This window comes from Rhinolophus sinicus, linkage group LG12 (assembly GCF_036562045.2).
Source record: "Rhinolophus sinicus isolate RSC01 linkage group LG12, ASM3656204v1, whole genome shotgun sequence".
NCBI classification, from domain to species: Eukaryota; Metazoa; Chordata; class Mammalia; order Chiroptera; family Rhinolophidae; genus Rhinolophus; species Rhinolophus sinicus.
Window position 1 is genome coordinate 4779424 of NC_133761.1, and position 21545 is coordinate 4800968.

At 47.8% G+C, this 21545-nt stretch overlaps 1 protein-coding gene across 4 annotated transcripts in view; it reads right to left on the reverse strand.

Annotated features, from left to right (window-relative positions):
- The window catches only part of KHDRBS3 (KH RNA binding domain containing, signal transduction associated 3), a 150775-nt gene extending 135415 nt beyond the window's left edge, over nucleotides 1-15360 (reverse strand). For 3 of the 4 annotated variants that reach the window (XR_002136731.2, XR_002136730.2, XM_019724292.2), the window contains exon 1: nucleotides 15228-15360. Coding sequence is in view for 2 of the 4 variants with exons in the window: in XM_019724292.2 (XP_019579851.2) it covers nucleotides 15228-15315 (88 nt within the window). In the remaining 2 variants the exon portion in view is untranslated. Of the gene's footprint in view, nucleotides 1-14215; nucleotides 14428-15227 lie in introns of those variants that run through there. The other variant, XM_074316351.1, reaches the window with a different exon arrangement.
- Between the last annotated feature and the right edge of the window lie 6185 nt (nucleotides 15361-21545).

The window sequence follows — 21545 nt, forward strand, 5'->3', positions numbered from 1 at the left end:
AAACACGATTTCAGCCTGAGGAAATGATGCACCACTGAAAAGCTGTAAGCAAAGGAATGACTTGACTGGATTTGCATCTTTAGAAAGACCTGCATTTGGCACTGCTTACTTTTAAAACACACATCTTGAAAGAGAAGAGAACACTGGTGGCAAAGAAATAAATTCAGACTATTGGGCAGAAACGGACATAGTGTTAACCGCACACACTGGCAATGCTCGTTAGTGCAGAACCCGCGAGGTACGTGATGACAGGCGTCCCGTGGAGTAGCACACAGCCATGAAGAACCATGTCCACCCTTTGCCCTCCTCTCACTCGATTCTGCACACTCTCCCTGGGGGATCCCATCCTTGACCATGGCTTGACACAAGGGGATGCATTTTTAGTGAAAGCACATGTCTGGAAAGACCACATATAACCCTGAAGTGCCTAACTCAAAAACTTTTCAACCTCACACGATCTTTCTAAAACACACAGCTAACCACGTCAGTCTCCTGCATCACCTCCCTCGGTTGTGCTCCAGGAGCCTAAAATACGTTCACGCTCCTTAGCCATCTGTAGGCCCCCCCATGCCCTGACCCCTGCCTACCCTTCTAGCCCCGCTTCTCAATCCAGTCCTGCTTTTACCTTACACTCCAGACAGACGGACAGGAGGTGCTTTCACGTCTATCATTCATTCAACAAGCACTGAGTGCCTACTGTGTATCAGACACAATTCTGGGCACTAGAGCTTCAGCAGGAAGGGAATGAGAGCCCCAGGTCTCAAAAGCTGGCATTTGGTTATATACAGTCTCCAGGTAGTCCTGGAACCTTCCCAACAAGTCTGGGAAGTAGGTAGTATTATTCCCGTCATCACAAACTAAAGCACTGGAGTTTAGAGAAGTGAAGGCGTGCGGCAGATCCGAAAATTCTTCAATGGCAGAGGGAGACCCTCAGGTCTGAGTCCCAGACCCAAGGCCTGTGCCCATGTGGCCAGGTGCACAGGCCTGGCACGCCTGCCTGAGAAATGGCAGGTCTCTCCCTAAAACCAGGAGCTGGAAACTCACTCTTCCTTCACGAAAGCATCCTGAGGTTGGGAATGCATTGCTCTAACCCACAGGACAAAAACCAGAGCCACTGGCTGGTCATTCGACAAACATTTACTGAGGACCTGCTGTCTCCTTGGCCCTGTGCTGGGCGCTGGAGAAGAAATCCAAGACAGGCCAGATTTCCTGTCTGCAAGGACCTGGGATTCTAGAGGGAGAAATGACTCCCAACAAATCATTATCGTCGACAGTGTGATCAATGGTGACAGACGCAGGAGGATGGGCTGCAGGAAGTGCTGGGAACACAGAGGGGAGGACACAGGACTCAACTCCTCACACAGTGGGCGCCAGACAGAGCCCCGCTGTCTGCAGACGCCCCCGATCTCACGCTGGGGAAGGAGACTCCGCGACGTGCGCTGGCTCACTCTGCAGCCCAGGATGTCCCTGGGAGTACACCAAGCGTCACACCTGGGCACCTCTTCCGGGATGACGCAGCAGCCCCACGCGGGGCCATGGCACCCTGTATGCTGGTCTTCATCACAGCACTTACCACCCCGAGTAGAAATGCCTTTTAATGGGGCCGCTTCCCTACTGAGCTGAAAACCCTTTAAGCAGAAATCAAGTATTACCCAGCTCGGTGTCCCAGGGATCCTCATTGAATGGAACTGAACACGCTCCCGTCCAGCGGGAAAGACCATGGAGACATACACACCCTGACAGTCTTCTCTAAAGGCTTTTGCCCAGAAGTCTAGATAGCGATTTCCTGAAAGGGTCTAAAAGTCTGAAATCTGACTCATCAATTTCGCTATTCCTACGCCACACTGTTGACTCCCAAGCCTAAAGATGACTTCCGGCTCTGCATCCTTTATTGGAAGTCATGTGGTACTTAACAACGACTGGGGAGCCAAGACTTCACGGACAGTTTGCTAAATAAATGCTTCAATAAGAATTAGGAGCACCGCTCCAGGCCGAGTGTTTTGTGTGGGGCTCCAGGAGAAGGAAAGTGGTGTGTTTGCCTCCAGAACTTTGGAGCAAGAGGTCACAAACCTCTTGACAACATGCAATACTGCAGGCACTTTGCACAGATCCGCTCATGAGCACTCCATAGCTGAAGGCCCTGAAGCTCATACAGCTTACGATTAGCCAAGTAACACATCCACTGATCCATTCAAGGAGCTAGAAGACAGTACAAGACAGAATATAATGAACAGGCTGTTAAGTAACGTGGCTTTTTTTTTTTCTTGGCCCCTTGTGCTTCTCAATCATTGTAGACCATGTAAATATAGGGCAGGGACTGATGGTTCCCTATTTGCTCTAGATTGATGCTATAGTAAATGACGGACCACGTGTCAATAAGTGGAGAAATTCCTTTCTCCGTGTGTGTTTCTGAGGGAGTCAGAGACAGACAGACACCGAAGTGTAATTTCCTTATCACAGTACTTTTCATACTTAACAACAAAGCAATAAACAGGAAAACTCAGTAAGCAAATGCAAACCTTACAGGCACCTCAGGACCTGGAGATAAAAGCTGGGTGGGGAAGGAGGCAGCCTGCTCCATTTCCTTTACTGCCAGATGAGGACTTTCCACAGAACGCTGGCCTCTCTGGAACACATAACTTGAAAACCACTCGTTTGGATTCTAGACAAAGGACCGAGCGAAACTCCATGCAGCTTCTGACAGACAATCAGATGGCCGGCCTGTTTCCAAACAGGACAACTGCTCAGCAACAAGTTTACAATTGATGAATTTTGGGAATTAAAAAAAATGTAAGCAATCAAAGTCGGATTTGCTTCCAAGTCATCGGAGCCGCTTGAAATCGGCTCTGCATGCACCTGCGCTTCAGCTCCTGCTCTTTGCCGTGATCACTCAGGCGCCTGGTCTGTTTCAGCATCCAAGGTGACCTTGGTCACAGCCACGTGCCTCACCAACAGGTGATGTGCTTCCTCTGACAACAGGCTCACTCCCTGCTGTAATGAAGCCCTTTTTTGAGTAAATCAGAGCAATACATTACACTAAAAATATTGTGAGAAAACAAATCTATTCTGAGACACTAAAAGGAGTATAATTTTGAGATTGTTCACCCAGTCGATTGGCACTGGAGTGGTGCCTCTCAGCTGAGACCACATGGAATGAGTTATGCTGGCCCAGGGCAGGGGCCGTGCTGATGGCAGCACATGACAGCTCTGTCTTGATCAAGAAAAAGGTAGCCATTTTATCACGACAAGAAAAACACTCTCGGGAGCTTTATGAAATTATTTTTTCTCAGTATTGCTTTGTATATTGTGCACGTCATGCTTTTAAAGGGCTCTTGACTTGCCAATAAGGACCTCAACAAATCGGCAAGTCACAAGAAGTCAATACCTAAAAGATCCACTTAAGAGAAATGAATGGTCTGCAGTAGAAACAGCTAACAGTTGTCATTAAGTCATTCATCCAAATAACTGTGATTGTGTCCCAGTGTGGGAGGCACTGGGGGGCAGAGCTAAGGCCTGGTCCCTGCTGTCCAGAAGCTGGGAGCAGGGCAGGGCAGGCAGACTGGCTGTTTCTAAACAGTTCTTTGGTGATGATCATTCGTTTACATATCATCTGGAACTGCTTTCTGGCCACAACAGTACAGTTGAGTAGAATAGAATGTACAGCCCACAAAATATTTACTATTTGACCTTTCATTAAAAAAAAAAAAAAGGCTGGCCCTCAGCTTAGAGTTTAACACGAAAACAGGGGCCACACAACACAGACATCCAGTCACGTCCCAGCTCTGTGATGAAAGGGCCTAGCAGCAGTGGCACACAGCAGCCCACCTCCTGGTTTCTAAACGCCATTCCATCCTGAAAGAAGCCAGGCACCTGGGAAGAAATGGCTGATTCCAGGGCTGGGCAAAGCCAGCGCAGGATGGGCCTGGAACGAAATCCTGTCAGAAAGTAAAAAGAACTCTAAAAGCATATAGTATAAGCGTGCCAAGAGGACCCCAGACCCAGGGTGAAGGGGCTCCCAATGGACAAACCTGGGACAAGTTAAGCATTAACTTCTATAATGACAGTAAAGGATTAGAACAAATAATTGAATTAAAGAAGAATCCCTGAACTTATACAGACAGGTGGTAGGTAGCAGGAGGGAGGGAGGGAGAGAAGAAGCAGGAAAGAAAGCAAAAAAAAAAAATGAAAATGCTCCTTTTTCAGTAGAATGTCAAACACTAAATGTAGACAGAATGACTGAGGTGGAAAATTACCATTTTACAACCATCATGTAATGACTAATTCAGGTTAAGGAATGTTACTGGGTACTAAAATGTGTGGGGGAAAGTGTAATGAGGAACAGAGTATTTACACAGTACCAAGGTATCTCCCCACAAAAGTATGAATTTATTACAAAAGGAAAATGGTAACTTTACAGTGGAAATAACCATCACCCCCTTAACTAAGCGATCAAATGACGTCACCAGTCACAGAACAAAGTGACACTGAGGCTGTGTGCCTCCCGATGGATGCACAGAGGACGACACACCAACTCCTTAGTGGGATTCCTGCCAAAAAGGGAGCGGAACAGAATTTCAGGGAAAACATTAGACAACGCAAATGGAACGATATTCTACAAACAACTGGCCTGTGTAGTATTCATAACTGCATGTCAAGAAAGGCAAAGGGGTACAGAGGCAACTCTTCCCAACGAAGAGACTGAAGACACCTGACCACCACGTGCAATGTGTGCCCTTGAACTGGACCCTACAAAGGACAAGGCTGGAACAATGGGCACGATTAGCAAGGGCACTGTGGATTAGGTAACACGACCGAAACAATCATGAGTTTCCTAATTTTGACCCTTGTTGTCTATAATTGCAGTTATGTAAGAGAAGTCTCTTATTCTTAGAAAACATACATCAAGACATGTAAGCATTTAGGAGTAAGGGGAGGGAGATAACACACACACACCATTCTCTCAAATGAGTCATGAAAACACACACGTGCACAGAGAGAATGGTAGAGCCAATGAGGGAAAATGTTAACAATTGGAGAATCCAGACAAATGGGCATATAGGGGCTCTTAGCTCTGTTCTTTTAGCTCTTCTCTAAGTTTAAACATTTTCCGAATAAGTATTTTAATGGAAGAAGCAATAAAGGTCTTATAATGGGAGAGGCGGGGGAGGGGGGAGGCTGGAAAGGGGAAGACAGAAAAACAAATAACCACAATACACCAGGACAAGTCGGAATATGAAGACGTTACAGAAACATATGGGAGACTGGAATTAACAATCGGGAGGGATCAGAAGTGAAACGTCCCTGCCCCAGTCCTTTCCCCGCCTGCAAGGATTTCTGCCTTCAGCTAATTCCTCTTGGAACAGACTCAAGAAAGCCCTTTCTGGTCCTGAGATAAGCCAGGGGTCATCTCTGAGCCCCTAAACACTCGAGGCATTCTTCTCTTAGCACACCATTACAATTGTTCCCTTTGCGTGTTTATCTCCCACACTGGATTACAAATTCCTGATAAAAGAGGATGCCGCTCATGATGATGGAGAAAGGCAACTATTTACCCCGTACTTAGTACGTGCCAGGCGTGACATGAAATAACTCTCCGTATGTATCTCATTTGAACGCTACAAAAACTCCAAAGGGGCTTGTCTTTTAATTACCATTTTGTGGACATGGGAACTGAGGCTCAGAGGGGTTCACACACCCAACGTCACATTGCAAAGAAGTGGCCAAACTGAGATGTGAACTCAAGTTCACCTGACATGAAAATGTGTGTCCCTAACGACTTTTATTTTATTTTTTTAGCCAATAGTCAATCTAATTTCAGTATCATTTTTAGATTACTGTGGCTTGCACGTGGTAGGTAAACAAAAGGTGAGAGGGAGTTTTCTAAGTATTTTGCTTCTCTTTACATTCACTGACGACACCCACACTAAAGATAACCAAGAGCTAATGTATGAAATTCAAATATCAAAGATAACATACGAGGAAGAAAGACATAAATGTGTAATGATCTCATATTAGAGATGACAATTATATTCTATATGTTAAAAACTTAGAGTGAAACGAAACAAATATGAATCCCGGTCATTTCACCCACGACAACCTAAGAGGCAGGCATTACCATCACATGCAGATAAGGGAACACGGGCTCAGAGAAGCAGCTGGCCCCGAGCAAACAGTTCAATTTAGCAGTGAAGATACTCAACAAATATTAATTCAATAAATGAATGAAATGAGACACCTCAATATAAATGTCTAGAGTCTTACGGGCCCCATCCCATAGTCAGCCCTGCTGAAATGACTACAAACGGAAGCATGGCTCTGTCCACAATCTCTCCCAGGCTTTGTATCTGGTCCTCATCAAGTCCCTTCACCCACCCGAGTCAAAGGACTATGGAAGGCAGGAGGAAGCAGGACCACAGTAGCTTTTGTGACTGTCGTTCGCTTCCTCACATAAATCAGAGAACCTGACTTACATGAGGCCTGACAACTAAGTTCGCTAACTCATCCTAGAAAAAGTGCTACATACCTCATTGCTGAATATCACTACGGTCACCTAGTCCACCCATCAAAGCAATTTTGGAACTCTTTTTCTGGAGTGGCCATCAGAGCTGTCATCATATTACCCTTGATGTCCTGAATGTCATAACACGTCTTCCTTTCAGTTTCCTTTATCTTCGGGTAAAGAAAGAAGTCACTGGGGTCCAGGTCAGGTGAGTAGGGAGGGTGTTCCAATACAGTTATTTGTTTCCTGGCTAAAAACTCCCTCACAGACAGTGCCATGTGAGCTGGTGCAATGTCGTGATGCAAAAGCCACCATGAATTGGCGAAAAATCCACGTCGTTTAACTTTTTCACGCAGCCTTTTCAGCACTTGCAAATAGTAAACTTTGTTAACTGTTTGTCCAGTTGGTACAAATTCATAATGAATGATCCCTCTGATATCAGAAAAGGTTAGTAACATTGTTGCAACAAGTTTGCCAACTTACTTGTCAGACCGTCATATGCCAATGCAAAAACTTGTCAGGATTATAATCTTCCCCAACAAAATAAACAGATTACAACAGCCAGTAGCCAGAAGCCAGACTATCCTAACACTTTCCTTGAGAAAAGTTTTGCAATTCGATGCTTTTGGAATATTTTTTCTTTAGGGCACAGTCAGCCCTATCCCGTTAGCTGCGCGTCCCTGAAGAAGTTTTATCTCCCTCTAACCTGCACCTCTCTATCAGTAGTATGAGAACAACAGTAATATGAGAACAACAAAGCAATGTCACAGGGCGGTCACCATGATTAAAGGATGCAAAATGTGAAAAAGAACCCAGCCACAGCGCCTGGCACGCCTTAGACACTCAAGACATGATGGCTACAAAACGAAAACGAGTCAAGATTTTCTGCAAATACTCATCAGAGAGTATTCCTCTTAAAATATCAGAATTATGAAAAATTAATGTCACTGCCTGAAAATCTAAAGCAATGCAAGCTTGTTGACTGATCACGACCAACATTGGTTCAGGAGTAGTTAGCTAGCTGGCAGTGTGGACAGAGGATAACGTAGCTATGCGGAGCGCCATCTAGTGGACAAAGAGCAGAGTACAAACGGCGTAAATCCTGAAATAGATGAAGAACTAGGAAAAAACCAGGAGAACGAAAGTGCCCCTTCTCCTCTCCCTTATAACTTCTCCACGGGCGCTTGAACCAACAGTGACCCCAAATGTAAGATTTACATCAAAAAGAGAGATCAGAAAGGGTATTCTAGCAGTAGGGGCCGATTGGTGAAAAATTATGGAAATGTAAAAAAATTATGGAAATTTAAAGCTTACGAATGCAGAGTAAAATACCTTGTGCTTGTGAAGAGAGGCTGCTGGATGTCCAGACATGCTTTAAGAGGCACAGTCGTAAAACTGTTTGTGGAAGCTCCATTTGTTAATGTAAGCTTCAGGGGCCGCTTCTTGAATAGCATAATAAAAATCAGTCAGAGCTGCTGCTAACTCTACACACGGTATTCACGAAAACAAGCTTCCTAAAGAATGAGTTTGTCCTTCCATAGTTCCAGGATTGGAAAACCAAAATCATTCTAGTAACATAAAATTACTCCCAAGAAATGAAAGTAGACGATTTACGTGTTAAAGTCTGGAAAGTGACGCTAATACACACACATCTGTCTCAGGCCACTCTGTAAAGAGGGCAGGTAACGTTTATTAAGCACCCAATGTTTACCGACGTACAGTGTGTTAGACTCTGTACTTATCTCACATGTAAAACAACCCTACAAAGGAGGTATAAGGCCCCCAATTTTACAGATGGGGAAACTGAGGCTCTGAGAAATGGACCTATACAGGATTACAGACTAGATAGTTGTCGCTCCCTATCATCACATGGCCCTTTCCGCACCCCCTCGTCACTTGTTAAGTAAGGCCGTTTGCCATGCAAGTGCCATCCACCAGACTTTCATGCTGTGTTTGGTCACCAAGCTTCTTCTCCATCTTGTCATACCACCGTCCGCGCCCCTCTCTGCAGTATGCAGGCTGCCTGGTCACAGGTCACCTGTCCAATACCAGGCAATTAATTGTAAGAGCTGCATGACAGAGAATTTCCACAAAGTCAAACACGAAAATGCAGCCACCCTGAAAGCTTCCACCTCTACCTACGGCTCACAGGTGAAGTGTGCAGTGTCCTGGAGGTGGGCAGGTAAGAGTCTGAATCCTGGCTTTCCGCTTATTAGCAGTCTGACCTTAGGCAAATTATTTGACCTTCTTGTCCTCAGTTTTCTCACCTGTAAAATAAGGTAAAATGGTTTACTCTTTTAAGACTATTAGAATAATTAAATGAAATAATCAACATAAAGCATCTAACCCCGAAAATGCTCTTGATAAATGATAACTAGTATTATTAGCAATTGCAAGCTAAGTAGTTTATTCAAATACACCTACCACTTCAGAGTCAACACTGCTGTGTGTGTTTTGTATGCTCTTACTACTCTTTTTTAAGCCTATTTTTAGAAGATTGAGAATCGTGAAACATACCATACATCTACGAAGACAGACCTCTACCAGGAATCTGACTTATTAACTTCCTATACAGCCCGTCTTCCTATTTCCTCCTTGACACTGAAATGCACACAGTTAACACTCCTTGCCCTGAATGCTTGCTCAAGACTGAGAAGTATTGCTGGAGAGCACAGGGAAAGGCGAGCTTGCATTTCTGGGAAAACGCGTTTTCGGGACGTCTTTTAAAACCCCATCATCACCAGTGGAAATTCCTACCCAGCTTCTGCTACAATGGACCTTTTATTCGGAATGAACGGCAATGTCCATTTCTGTCCTGGGATCTCTTTTCTTAGTGTCCCCGTCAAAGCGTGGCAGGCTTGGTTGAAAACTTCGGCCTGACTGCTTCGAGCTGCACATCTGATGGGCAAGTCACCTTCTTCCCTTTGTGAGCTTGAGAGACCTCATTTGAAAAAGCAAAGGCGGCAGGCAGGGGACTAAAACCCTTACCTGGCCAGATCATGGGGTGGGTGGGGGGCAGAGATAACGCACGAGATGCATGTGGTGCAGAAGAGGCCCAAACTTGGCAGTTTTTAGTATGTTCATTACCCCCAATACCAAGGAACACTCTATGTCTATTTTCTGGTAAAAAAACAAAAATGCAAACCTATCCATCTTCACTCAGTAGGAATGATGGCAACAAGCCAAAGGGCCTTGTGACATCCAATGGCGGCTGGCATCTGCTCTGCCACCTCAATTGCGCCTCTGGCTTTGGGTATCTGCCTGGCACCTGAGATAGCAGACCAAGTCCTTCAGGTAAGAAGGCTTATCTGGCTTGTGACAATGGCCTCTGAATTTCTGGGTTTGATCTGTCATAAGAAATCCCATTAGGAGTGTAGGGAAGGAGAGCTAATTGCATTAGAGTTCACTGGCTTGGTAAGTTCTTCAAGAAAGAACGAAAGTAAATAAACATCTTATTTACAGCAGATCTGACATCACCTTCTCATTAGCTCCCCGAGAAAGGCCACAACTGTTCCACCACATGTAAAGAACATGGGATGTCCTCCCGCTGGTTGAACACTGCATTTCACTCGGAACAAGCTTTCGTTTGTATATTTGGGAGCTGTTAGAGACTTCTGCCCCACCCCCAGTCTGAGTGCTCTAACCTGGTAATGAGCTAGGCTCTTTCCGACTGTTGGACTCCAAATACATTTCTTCCTCTTCCTTTATGATAATTAAAACATAATACTGAAAGGATGGGGGAGTCGAAGATCGGAGTTCGAAAGAGCTACATACCAAGAATTATGAGGGGTGAGGAAGACACAAAGAGATGTAAGACCAGGCCCTGCCTCCCAAGAAGCTCTCTCCCAGGGAGGACAGACATCCAAGCACCCCAGAGGGATGGGCACCACACCATCAGAGGGAAAACTGGCCGCTGGGAGACTAGAAACTGGGCAATGGAGCCCATGGCGGGGAGAAAAGTGGTCAGAGGAGACACCTTATAGAGCAGACATTGGAAGGAGGAAGTATAACATTGGATGCTATGAAACTTTTCTTTCAATTCCCTCACAGGCTGGAGAGAAAAGAACACACAGCACACATGAGGCCCGCGTTTTCATTCTCCTTCTGTCATTAACGGGCTGTCCCATCCCAGTCTGACCTTCTAGCCCTCCGCGGGTCAGTATGACGTGAAGAAAGAACAATGGGTTTGAACCTCCACCTGGACATTTTATAAGAATGTCACCTTGGTAAGTCACTTTAGTTGTTGGCGTCTCGGTGTCTACAACTAAAAAATTACACTAATAACCTCTACATTTCTGGTCTGTTACCAGTATTGACGTTACAGACATGACCAGGCAGAGAAGCGGCTCGAAAATGTTCCTAGGCTGACTTAGTTAAATCTGAACCATCGAGTAACTAAATATTTCAAAAGGAGAGTTGAAGGATAATGAGACATTCCTTAGGAAAGAAAAGGGCGTCTGTAAACTTAAAACTCACTCTCTAACACACATGGGCGCACGAGTTTCTCTGGAACAGAGACCATGTTTTCCCCACCCCACCTGAGGACTCAGCACTGAGACCTGGCAGGTAGGGTCTCTAAACTTGGTAACTAACGTCCAGATACCGAAACACTGTAACTCACAGACCACTTTGAATTGTAACACACTAAAGAAAATTTAGAAACAGTTTCTCTAAAAGTGTGAGTCATCACATCCATTCCCCCACCAAAACCAAAAACTGGTAACACTAAGAAATACAATTACAATCTAAATAACCACACCTTCCTCTGGATAAAGCAGAGAATCTCACATTATAGTGTGAAGGTACCCCCCCCCCCCCGTAATATAATTCTGCAATTTTCAGTCTCATTTGTCTCTCTTACTTTATACATCTGACAACATTCAAGCAAATTAGAAATATTTTCCAAAAGGAGTTCCCCAAAAGGGAAACTTGAAGCCATCAGGTTTTGTTGAACAGAGTTGCACATAGGACAAAGTGACGATGCTCACATTATACATTTTTACCCCTCACGTATAACCTGAGTAACGCTGAGTCCTAATATTAGAGAAATTGATGTAATATGAGTATTACATTTTAAAATACCAACAACAACAACAACAAAAACTTTATCAATTGGAGACAAATAGACCTTCCTCTTGTAACCGATCACTAAATATAACTTGGCAGCGAACCAGCCACCAATCCATATATTATATCAGATAATTAAAAATACAGGGTTATGTAATCTTATTTAATGGTTACTTGGCTTGTACTGAAAACCATCCAAAGCAATACCAGAGTGCGGGATTAAATTATAATGCGTAAGACATTTCTGAAGATGGTTTTTAGTAGGAGTCAGCACATCCCCTACTAGCAAATATAATATGAAACATGGAACGGTACTTTCATCTCCAATTAACCTCCTTGGCAAGAAACTACAATGTCAATTCACTCGCTCCATAAGCACTTGCGTATAGGGGGGCTGGGGGATATACCAAAGCCTATTTTCTTTGATTTGATTTCACATCAAGTAAACATTACCCATTACTTTTGGTAAAGAAACAAAAGTATTCAATATTTCAGGGGTGGAGGGAAGGAGAACCAGTTATCCTGAGAAAATAAAAATAAAAGTCAGCAACTAATGCCCACCATAAAACTCAAGCCTGGAAACCTATAAAACGCCAACCTATATTAGTGTGGGAGCCTGTGTTGATGTCACACCAGCTCAAGTTCTTATTTACAGATTATTAGAAAAAAAGTAATTCAGCTAGGATGTTGATCGACGTGAACAAATGCTTATTTTTTTTTAATAGTGGCAACACCTCATTTATAAACTGTTTCATTATCATAATGTGTTGATTACTAAAGTAATACAGTGGTCACAGGAGGGCTTTAATGCAAACGTGCCTTGTGGCCTGAGCATTAAAATCCTGTAGGCTAAATCTACCACGAATGGTTACTTCTGCAAGGAAGACCTCTGGAGAAACACATGAAGAAACTTTATTTAGAAAATCAAGTCACCCAGAAGCAAGCATATTAATTATCCTGGTTTCTGCAGGGTTTTAAATTAGCACGTGCAAAGTGTTTTGTTCCACCTTTTGGGGGAGTCACAGGTAGCAATAACAGACCTGAGTTCAAAGGCAATCCATGTCAGTTGCCCATAGCTTGCATAGCTGAGTCAAAGCTCCCTCTCCTGAGAAATGGAGACATCTATGTGAGCCTCCCAAGGATACAAGCATGAGAACAGAACTGGATAGCAGACGCCTTAAAGAGCCTTGGAAACTTTAAAATACTATGCAGACATAAGGTAGTGTTAGCATTTGGACATGTCACCCATTCCACAATACAATGAAGATTTGCATTGCAGAACCATCATCTCTGTACAAGTTAGCGCAGGAATACCAATTCTAGTATCGAGATTCAGAATAACCTCTAAAAAAATCCAGTTTCCTTTAGAGGCAGAGTCAAAAAACATAGCTAAGAATAAAAAAGCTTTCCTCAAGTCAATAATAAGATGGTTATCAGATTTAAAATCAAAGCTTCCTAATAACCATCCAAATTCAGATTTAAGACACTTTTAGAAATGCACTTGTAATTTTGGAGTTATATAATAGCGTCATTAATATTGTAAACGATAGGACTTTGCATCCTGGATATCAGCCCCTGACTTAAGGGAAAAACGTTTCAGTCAGAAATAATCTAAATTGACATTAATAAGAGCACATGAGTAGCACTTTTATTCCTTCACATAAGGAAGGAGAGAGAAATGCACTTCTTACAAGAATTACATTTTTGATGGAAAAGTAAGGTAATCAGGTTTAACATCTAAAAAACCATTAAATAGCAATATTGTCCACTATCTATTTCAAATAACGGGAGGCCATTAACACTAGTAAAAACATAGACACCAAAAGAACTTTAAATGTATTAGCAACACAATACTATGGCACACAAAAAAAATCTGACTTTTAAAATAACTCATTAAACTTTTAGTTAAACTGTTTCCTTAACTGAGTACAACGTAAGTTTGATTCAGCTTCTCTACGAAGAAAAATTCACTCGATTCTACAGTCCAGAATACTTCTAATGCCACTCATCTCATACAATGTACAAAGAAATTTCTTTCACAGAGATGACAGCCCAGCAGGCAACAAAAGATCTATGTAAATCATAAAGAGCAAGAAGTACAAACCTAACTGCAGGACTGTTCAGAAGAGCCCGGGAATACAATTTAAGAATACATGTCCATTACCTTTCCACAAGCCTGTTTTATTAAAGAAAGCAAGATGAGCCTAAAATTAAAACAAAATGGGAAAGCTCTCTAAACTGATGCCTGCTGAACAATTCAAATATCATGCTTCAATTCTTGGAGACAGTGAGTCTCTCCACCACCATCAGTCTGAGGAACTGGTTGTAATAGGCAAATACCGGAGATTGCTGTTTTAAAATATAGATATCTATGTACAAATAGAATATGTCTGCCTCATTGTTCACTTTCGACAGTGAAAGAGCCAGGGCCAGCATTGAGACCAGCAGACCCGATTCATCTCGGGGACGACAAACTGTCACTGCACAGAGTGAGCCATGCAAAAGGTAACACATCTGACCAGATAATGTTTCTGCCATAACCCAGAAGAAAAGCAGACAAGTGGGCCCCAGACCCATCATTATCTGCAACATGAATTCCAGACACAGGAGGAGAACAGGACTGCTCCCGGGAAAGAAGACTTCATTTACCTTCCATCCCAGAAGATTATTCAGGAAGCTGGAGGATGAACAAGCCAGTGGACGCTGTCCCAGGCAGGCACGCCTCCATTCGCCCCCGTGTGCCCCTGTCCTGCAATTCCCAGGACTGTTCAAACCCTGAGCTGGCTGGACTAGTGCTAAAATGGCATGGGCAGCAGACTCCGTGGCCAGTGTTCTGAACCCTGAGCCAGCCACCAGTGAGGGTCGCCCACTCAGCTCTTCCCAAAATGAGGACAGGAAAGCCAAAAAGGGGCACTTGTGTCACCTCTTCTCCCCTATGGATCCCTCCAACAGCCAGCCTGCAAGGCTTGGCATGACTTGTTCACCCCCCAGGGAGGGCAGACTGCCCCACCAGGGCTGCTAGAGCCTGGGCATGGAAGAAATACAGACATGAGAGAGGGATCTGGGCTCCGCCACTAGGGCAGCTGGGTCCTGCCCTCCCGGGCTTGGGGTCTGCCCCCAGACCTCCTCCAGGCTCCTCAAACTTCACTAACAATCCAGCACCTGTTCCCTTTGCATCTTCTGCATCTGGTCTCCTCAAATCCTTCCATTTTCATCCAGCTCTTTCTCCAGTTCTTGAGACTAACCACACTAGTTTCCAGAGCTACCCCCAATCTTCCCCTCCGATGAGATAATGCAACCCCCGCCCCACAAAGTCCCCAGATGTCCGCTGTCCCCACCCAGAAGTTTCCCTTGGGTATCCTCCAGTCCCCAAGGATTGCCTTCAAGTGTCATCCCAATGCCCCAGCCCTCTCCTCCCCAAGTCTCCCGAATTCACATCTCTGGCTTTCCCCAGGTGTCCCGTATCCCCCAGCTCCCCACCCAAATGCCCCCCGATTGCTACCTGGGCACTCCACCCTCCCCGAGGTCTATTCCCAGCCATCCTCACAGTGCTGCCTCCCGAGCCCGCCGCATCCCCACCCGGTGCTGACCCTCCCATCGCCACTTCCCGGCCCCCAATGGCCTCGGGCGGCAGTTAACGACCGGCGGCGCGCACCCTCACCTTGGCTCACCAGCCGCAGAGCGTGTGTGAAGGAGGGGTCCAGGGAGTCCTTCTCCGCCATCAGCTCCGGCAGGTACTTCTCCTCCATGCTCGCGGGCCGCCCGGGCCCCGGACGCGGACTCGAGGCGGGCGGGCAGCGGCGGCCCCGCAACCCGCGCCCGCGCCCGCGCCCCAGCGGCGCGGAACCCGAGCCGGACGCCGCAGCCGAGCCAAGCCCGGCGGTCGGCCTGGCGGAGGCGGCACGGGGTGGGAACCGATCGCGCAGCCCGGGTCCCGGGGGGGGGGGGGGCGCCCGCTGAGTGCCCCGCGCTGGCGGCCGCTCCCCCCGGATGCGGCCCCCGCGCTCCCGCACCGGGCAGAGGGGGAGCGGGCGCGGGCGGGCTATCAAGCGGGCCCTCGGGCGGACCGGCGGCGCGCTCAGCTAGCCTCAGGCAGTCCCGGGCGAGCCCCGCCAGCCGCCGCCGGCTCAGACGCGACCCGCACTCCGCGCGCCGCCCCGCGCTCTGAGCCGCCGCGCCGAGCGCCCGGCCCCTCCCACCCGGCGGCCCCGCCCCGCCCCGCCGGCCCAGCCCGCCGCGCCTGCGCGCTGAGCCCCCGCCCTGGGCCCCCTGTGCTCCGCGGCCGCCTGATGGGGCAGCTCCCGGCTGCGCGGCCGGTCCTCGGGGAGGGGACGCCTGGGCCGCCTCCCGCCTGACCCGCGCTCTCCTCCAGCCCTGGGGACGTTGGGAGAGCCCCGCGATGCTGTTACAGCATTGCCAGGGGCAGAGACCGAGAAACTGAGGCCCAGAGAGGTCAAGCGGCCGGTCCAAGGTCACTCAGCGAGCAACCTCAATGGGAGCGCTGTGCAGTGGTACCCGCGGGTCAGGGGTCAGAATGGAGCAGAAGACAGGGAGGGGAGCCCAGGCTCGGCCCAGCGCGCTCAGGGGAAAGGCAGCCGGGCGAACCGCCCTGCCCTTTAAGGCTCCCAGGACTTGCCTAACTTATTTCGCTTTGCTGTCCCCTCCTGTTTGCAAGGAAAAAACGCAGGCTCGCGATCCCCGCTGGGCGCCGGGCTGTGAGCGCCTACCCCAGACCCTCGGTGCCGAGGTCGATTACATAAAAGCGCGTGTCCTTCAGGGCGTCTTTGTCATCCTGAGTTGCGACCGGGTTGTCATTCTCTTCGTCCATAAGGCGGCTGTGCCTGGATTGGGGACGCCACAGCGCATCCCCTCGCGGGGAGAGTCCCTTGGAAGCACGTGTACGCTGATGTACTCTGTCCCTCTCCTCCCCCGCTCTCAGGCCGTCTTCAGACTTCCTGAGCTTGTGGAGTAACCATCCCCCAGCAGGCCAAGGTCTCTGAGGCTGTCCTTCTTTCCCCTACCAAACCCCCACATCAAGTCCTGGCTTCAATGTCACCTTCCCTGGACAGCCTTCCAAGATCCCCACGGACCCCCCCCCCCCCCCAGCCAACAAAGCTGGTCAGGGCTCTATCCACCCACCAGGGCTGGTAAGCCCTCACTTACAGAAAGCTGTCATTCTGTTTTCATCAGACCATGGGCATCTCGGGGCAGGGCTGGAATTTTGTTTTGCAGGGAGGATCTTCAGCACCTGTGCATTGGGGCAGGTATGGGGGCACCAGAAATGTCTGCTGAAACAATAAGCCAGTGGCATGCCACTCTGGCCAGCTGCCGGGGCTGAGCCTTCCTCCCAGTCCCCCAGGCAACTCAATGATGCAAATAGAGACCACTCTTCAAACAAAGATGCTGAGAGTGGAGATCAAGGCGCTCTAAGCTGCTCTGAGTCCCAGTCCCCAGTCCCCAGCTGCCCTCACTCTCAGACACCCCATGCCCTGCTCCACCCCTAGACTGACCTGGCTCCCACCTAAGGTGCCATTTCAGAGTCCCCAGTAAGAATTTTCTCTCTGTCTGTCTTTGGTCTAAACGTGCAAGAGGCAGTCAAATCGGAAAGTTAAATGTGTGGCCTCTGGGACAGATAGTCTGAATGTGAAATCACGGCTCTGCTGCTCACTAGCTGTGTGTCTTGGGCAAATTACTTTTCTGTGCCTCGGTTTCCTCATCTGAAAGTGGGGATGATAGTAGAACCCATTTCATAAGAGAATCGTGAAAATTGAACACATCAACGCGCAATGAAATCCCCCAAACAGTCTCCAGCACGTTGTAAATGCTTGGTGGTCTTTGTTGGGTTCCTCCCCTCTCACCCCTCCCCACCCCTCACCCCTGCATGGCTGCTTTCCAGGTCTCTCGAACCTCTCCTTCCCCTGGGTTGTAGCTTCCAGGGCCCTTAGCAAACCCTTCCCCTTGGGGTCCTCACTGCTGGACAGTCTGTGTTGCCCCAGCGGACTGATGAAGGGCCTGGGACAACATGACTCTGTTTCTGACGTGGGGCCCCGAGTGGGGCTGCTTGGACAGCAACCTGGATGGCTGCAGTTCCAGTTCCTCTCTGACTCCCTGTGCGACCTCAGCTACTTAACCTGTCTGAGCTTTGGAGCCTCATCTTCAAAACCAGGGTTACGCCAGCAGTCCTGGAGGGCAGTTGGAAGGATGTGTGGGGAAACGTTTCCTCCCGTCACTTCAGAATGGAATGCATATACCTCTGGCTTATATGCCTACATTACAGGACTTACATTCTAGGATTTGAGTTTCTGACAGCACCTTGTAAAAAGAAGAAGAGAGGACAGTGTCTGGGACGTGGATGAGCCCCAGGAGACAAGACTGGGGACCAGATGCTCAGGTGTACCCCCCTCCACTTGATCTTACACTCTCCTTTCCATTCGGACCTTCGGTCCCAGTGACAGTCCAAACCTTGAGTAATCACTGTTTTAATTAAGCATTTACTAAGTGCCAGGCATGATGCCAGGGGCTTTCATTCACGATTTTCCGTTTTCTCCACACCTTGTAGGGAAGGTATTATTCATCACCACTTACCAATGAGGAAACCGAGGCTCAGAGCAGTGTGATACTTTACTTAAGGCCCACAGCTGTCAGCAAAGGATCCCAGGCCCACGGACTCGCCTCCTGAGTTCTGCCCTCCCAGGTAGCAATCTGTGACACTGGTGACTGGCTCCATCCCCCGCCTTCATCTAAACAGTTGGCAGAGACGTCTCGCCAACAGCTGGGGAGGAGGGCTGTGCACCAGGATGTCGACAGCAAAGGCACTGAATCTTCTGTTCTCCCCTCCTTCTCACAGAACCTTCCAAGAGGGCAGGTACCCAGCACCGTGAGCGCCCATGTGGGCCCCCCAGGGAGGAAGGAGATGAATGTCTCTGTGAGATGCTCAGGCAATGTCCCCACCCACCAACCTGGCTGAGCTGCTGGCTGGGGGGCACCTCCACGCCTTCCTGCAGACTCTCTGATCTTCATGCCATGGCCATCCTGGGAGCCCTTTGAAAATGAGCAAATCGGGTTGGGGAAAGGTGGTCATTTTCCTACAAGCAGCACCCCCACTCAGGTCTTCGGACTTCTAGACCAGAGGTACATACCAGTACTCACTGAGCACACAACCACATGTAGGGGCTGCCCTGGGTACGTACGAGGGGCGAGTCATAGACAAAACAGGCTTCTTTACAGCCACTCCTGCCACAGGTGCTTTGCACCTGCCCTGGGTGGGCGGTCCTCAGCTGCAATAAGAAAGTGGCTGTCCTTCCTCCTGAGAACCACAGGTCAGGGATTCAACTCGAACGCCAGAGGCAGAGGACACTTCTCAAAGCAACCTCACTCGGTGTCACGCGGCTCTCTCAGGAACCACTCTGCCGCACAGCAAGTCCCTTAGCCCCAGCCCAGTACCAGCATGGCACTGTCTGTCAGAATCCCCACCTGTCTCCTCTCACCACCCGCCCTGCCCGGAAGAGAGGACAAACTCATCCCTTCCCCCTTCCGCCTTCGTGACACTAACTACAGTAGGTCAGACCCTCCTGCAAAAACTCAGTGTCATCAGAATATACCAATGTGGAGGGGGTATGTCTCTGAGGCAGTTGTCATGTTTGTACAAATTGCTGCTCACATTACAAGCTTCCTATTCCTTTTGTTGAGAAAGGGGAGCCCCACCCCAGTTACCCCAGACCCTGCAGTGTCATGGGGGGTGAAGTGCCAATATGACTGGACCGAGGGCCAGAGAGACCTCTGCTTGGCCCCCGGTTCGCCTACTTCCTAGCTATGTGATCTTGAGTCAGCTACGTGATGTTTCTGAGAGTGGAGAGAGAAAATACCTGCCTCCCACGGTCATTGCCAGGTTTAAACTGAAGCGTTGAGCTCATCATCAGCATCAAGTGACTGCATTTAAAGCTGCTGACTCTCCCTCCCCCCTCTGGGCTCCACACATTGTTTGTGCTCCTTTTCACACTTAGCACAACGGGGTCTGGGCATCTGTGGACCCCACTGCCTCCAGAATGTTCTCAGAGCCTGCTCACCGCCACAGCCCCAGTGCCCAGCCAGGCAGTCAGTTAACAGAAAGCACTCAGCACTCGTTCAAGTCCATTTCTCCCAAACTGCTGTCCCCCAATAGCACAGCTTCCCAGGTACCAGAGACAAATGAGTTTGTCATGTAAGACAAGCACAAAAAGATGGCACAGCCTGACCTGGAAATTAGTCATTTCTGTGTCAGGGAGAAAGATACCAAGAGGTTCAGACTGAAGCCTGGCTCCAGTCAGTGACGGCAGGAAATGCATTTTCCCACCTTCGGTCTGACTGGAAAGGCGTAACAGGTGGAAGAGGACACAGAGAAACGCTTCAAAGTTGGGAGCATTCACTGAGGACCAGTTGGTCTGTTAGTGGTTCTCTTCTGTTTCACTCAACCAACCTCCAAACACCTCCTGCATTCAACACACGGAAGGAAATACAGCTGGAAGGCAGCACAGAGATCAGCTAGCTCACACGTCACTAGCTTTTGGAGGTGAAGAAACTGTTGCTCAAGACACTTAAGCGACCCAAAGGTAGTAACTGTATAATTGCATGTGTGTGCGTGCCGACGTGCAAACACACACACACACACACACACACACACACACACACACACACACACTCCTCCCATGTCTAAGGATGGATGGAAGCCGACCTTTCAGCCCGGTCACTCACATACCTGAAGGCACCTATCCTGTCTCTGTATCCATGTTCCCTACAAGTTTATTCCCTCGTCTCGTTATTAAGGATAGAAACTCCAGGCCTTCTAGCCAACTCGTCTTTCACCAAGAAGGGAGCCATCCTGGCACTAGCAGCTAATAAAACCACAGATATTGCGCATACACCCCCTCGTGGCCACTTGTGGAAATGCATGCCCCCAAAAGTTCATGTTGAACCAGACTGATAACCGCTTGGGTTGGACCTGGTTGCCACCAAAAGGGAATCTCAATTATGATTTCAACTCCTTCCCAGGAAAGAGGATCGTAAAGTATGATCTTAGGTAAGAGAGAGTGAAAAAGGTAGAAGGTGAATAAAAGGGGGAAAAGGAAGAATGTGAGGGAGGGAGGAAAACAAAGAGAACAAAAGAAAAGGAAGAGAAAAAAAATACATATAGACTAAGAAGACAGAGCAAGAGAATAAGGGAAGCATAAAGAAGTGGGCTGCTTCTCTATGCTAAGTCTGTCTCTATTTCAAAGACAAACACTCAAGATAACAGTAATGGAAAATAATAAGAACTGACAGGCCCATGGTTGGCTGGCCGCGCTGTAGCAATCTTGTGGGTACAGGTAAGCCAGGGAGGATGGGGGGCAGGGAACCCACAGTTGACCCCATGACTTGGTAATCCTTCCAGAACCTCAATCTTCCTGGATCTCTATTTCTGAGCTTGTAAAAGGATAGCTAACAGCAGTTGTTCTCTTCCTATTTTATTGAGGAAACGCTGGAAAGTGCTCTGAGTTCCCAGATGTAACCATCATCGAAATGTGTTTTATTATTTTCCTATATGCAGCAGCCCTCCATCCTCTGCTTCCCAGACTAAAAGGTGATATGTGACGCTGGGCTGCCAAAGGACTTGATATATTTCAACAATGCATCAAGTTGTCATGACCTCTGGTGCTTTGTAAGATGCTGTGATTTGAAAGGTGCTGTTGCAATGTAAAACATGATTGCCACAGCAGTCGGGAGGTCCATGCCCATCTCCTCACCCCGTCATTCTTGTCAGTATGCACAGAGGCACAAAACAATTCCGCCCACATTAGCAGCATGCTCTACAATAAAACTGCACATGTCTGAGTTTGGCAGAACGGTCACAAACAAAATCGTTTTGGAAGTGCCAAGTCACCTTAGTGTCCAAACAGCTACCCAGGGGGGTGATGGCATTTTTAGAATCTACTGCAAATGTAAACACATCCAGGTCACATATAAA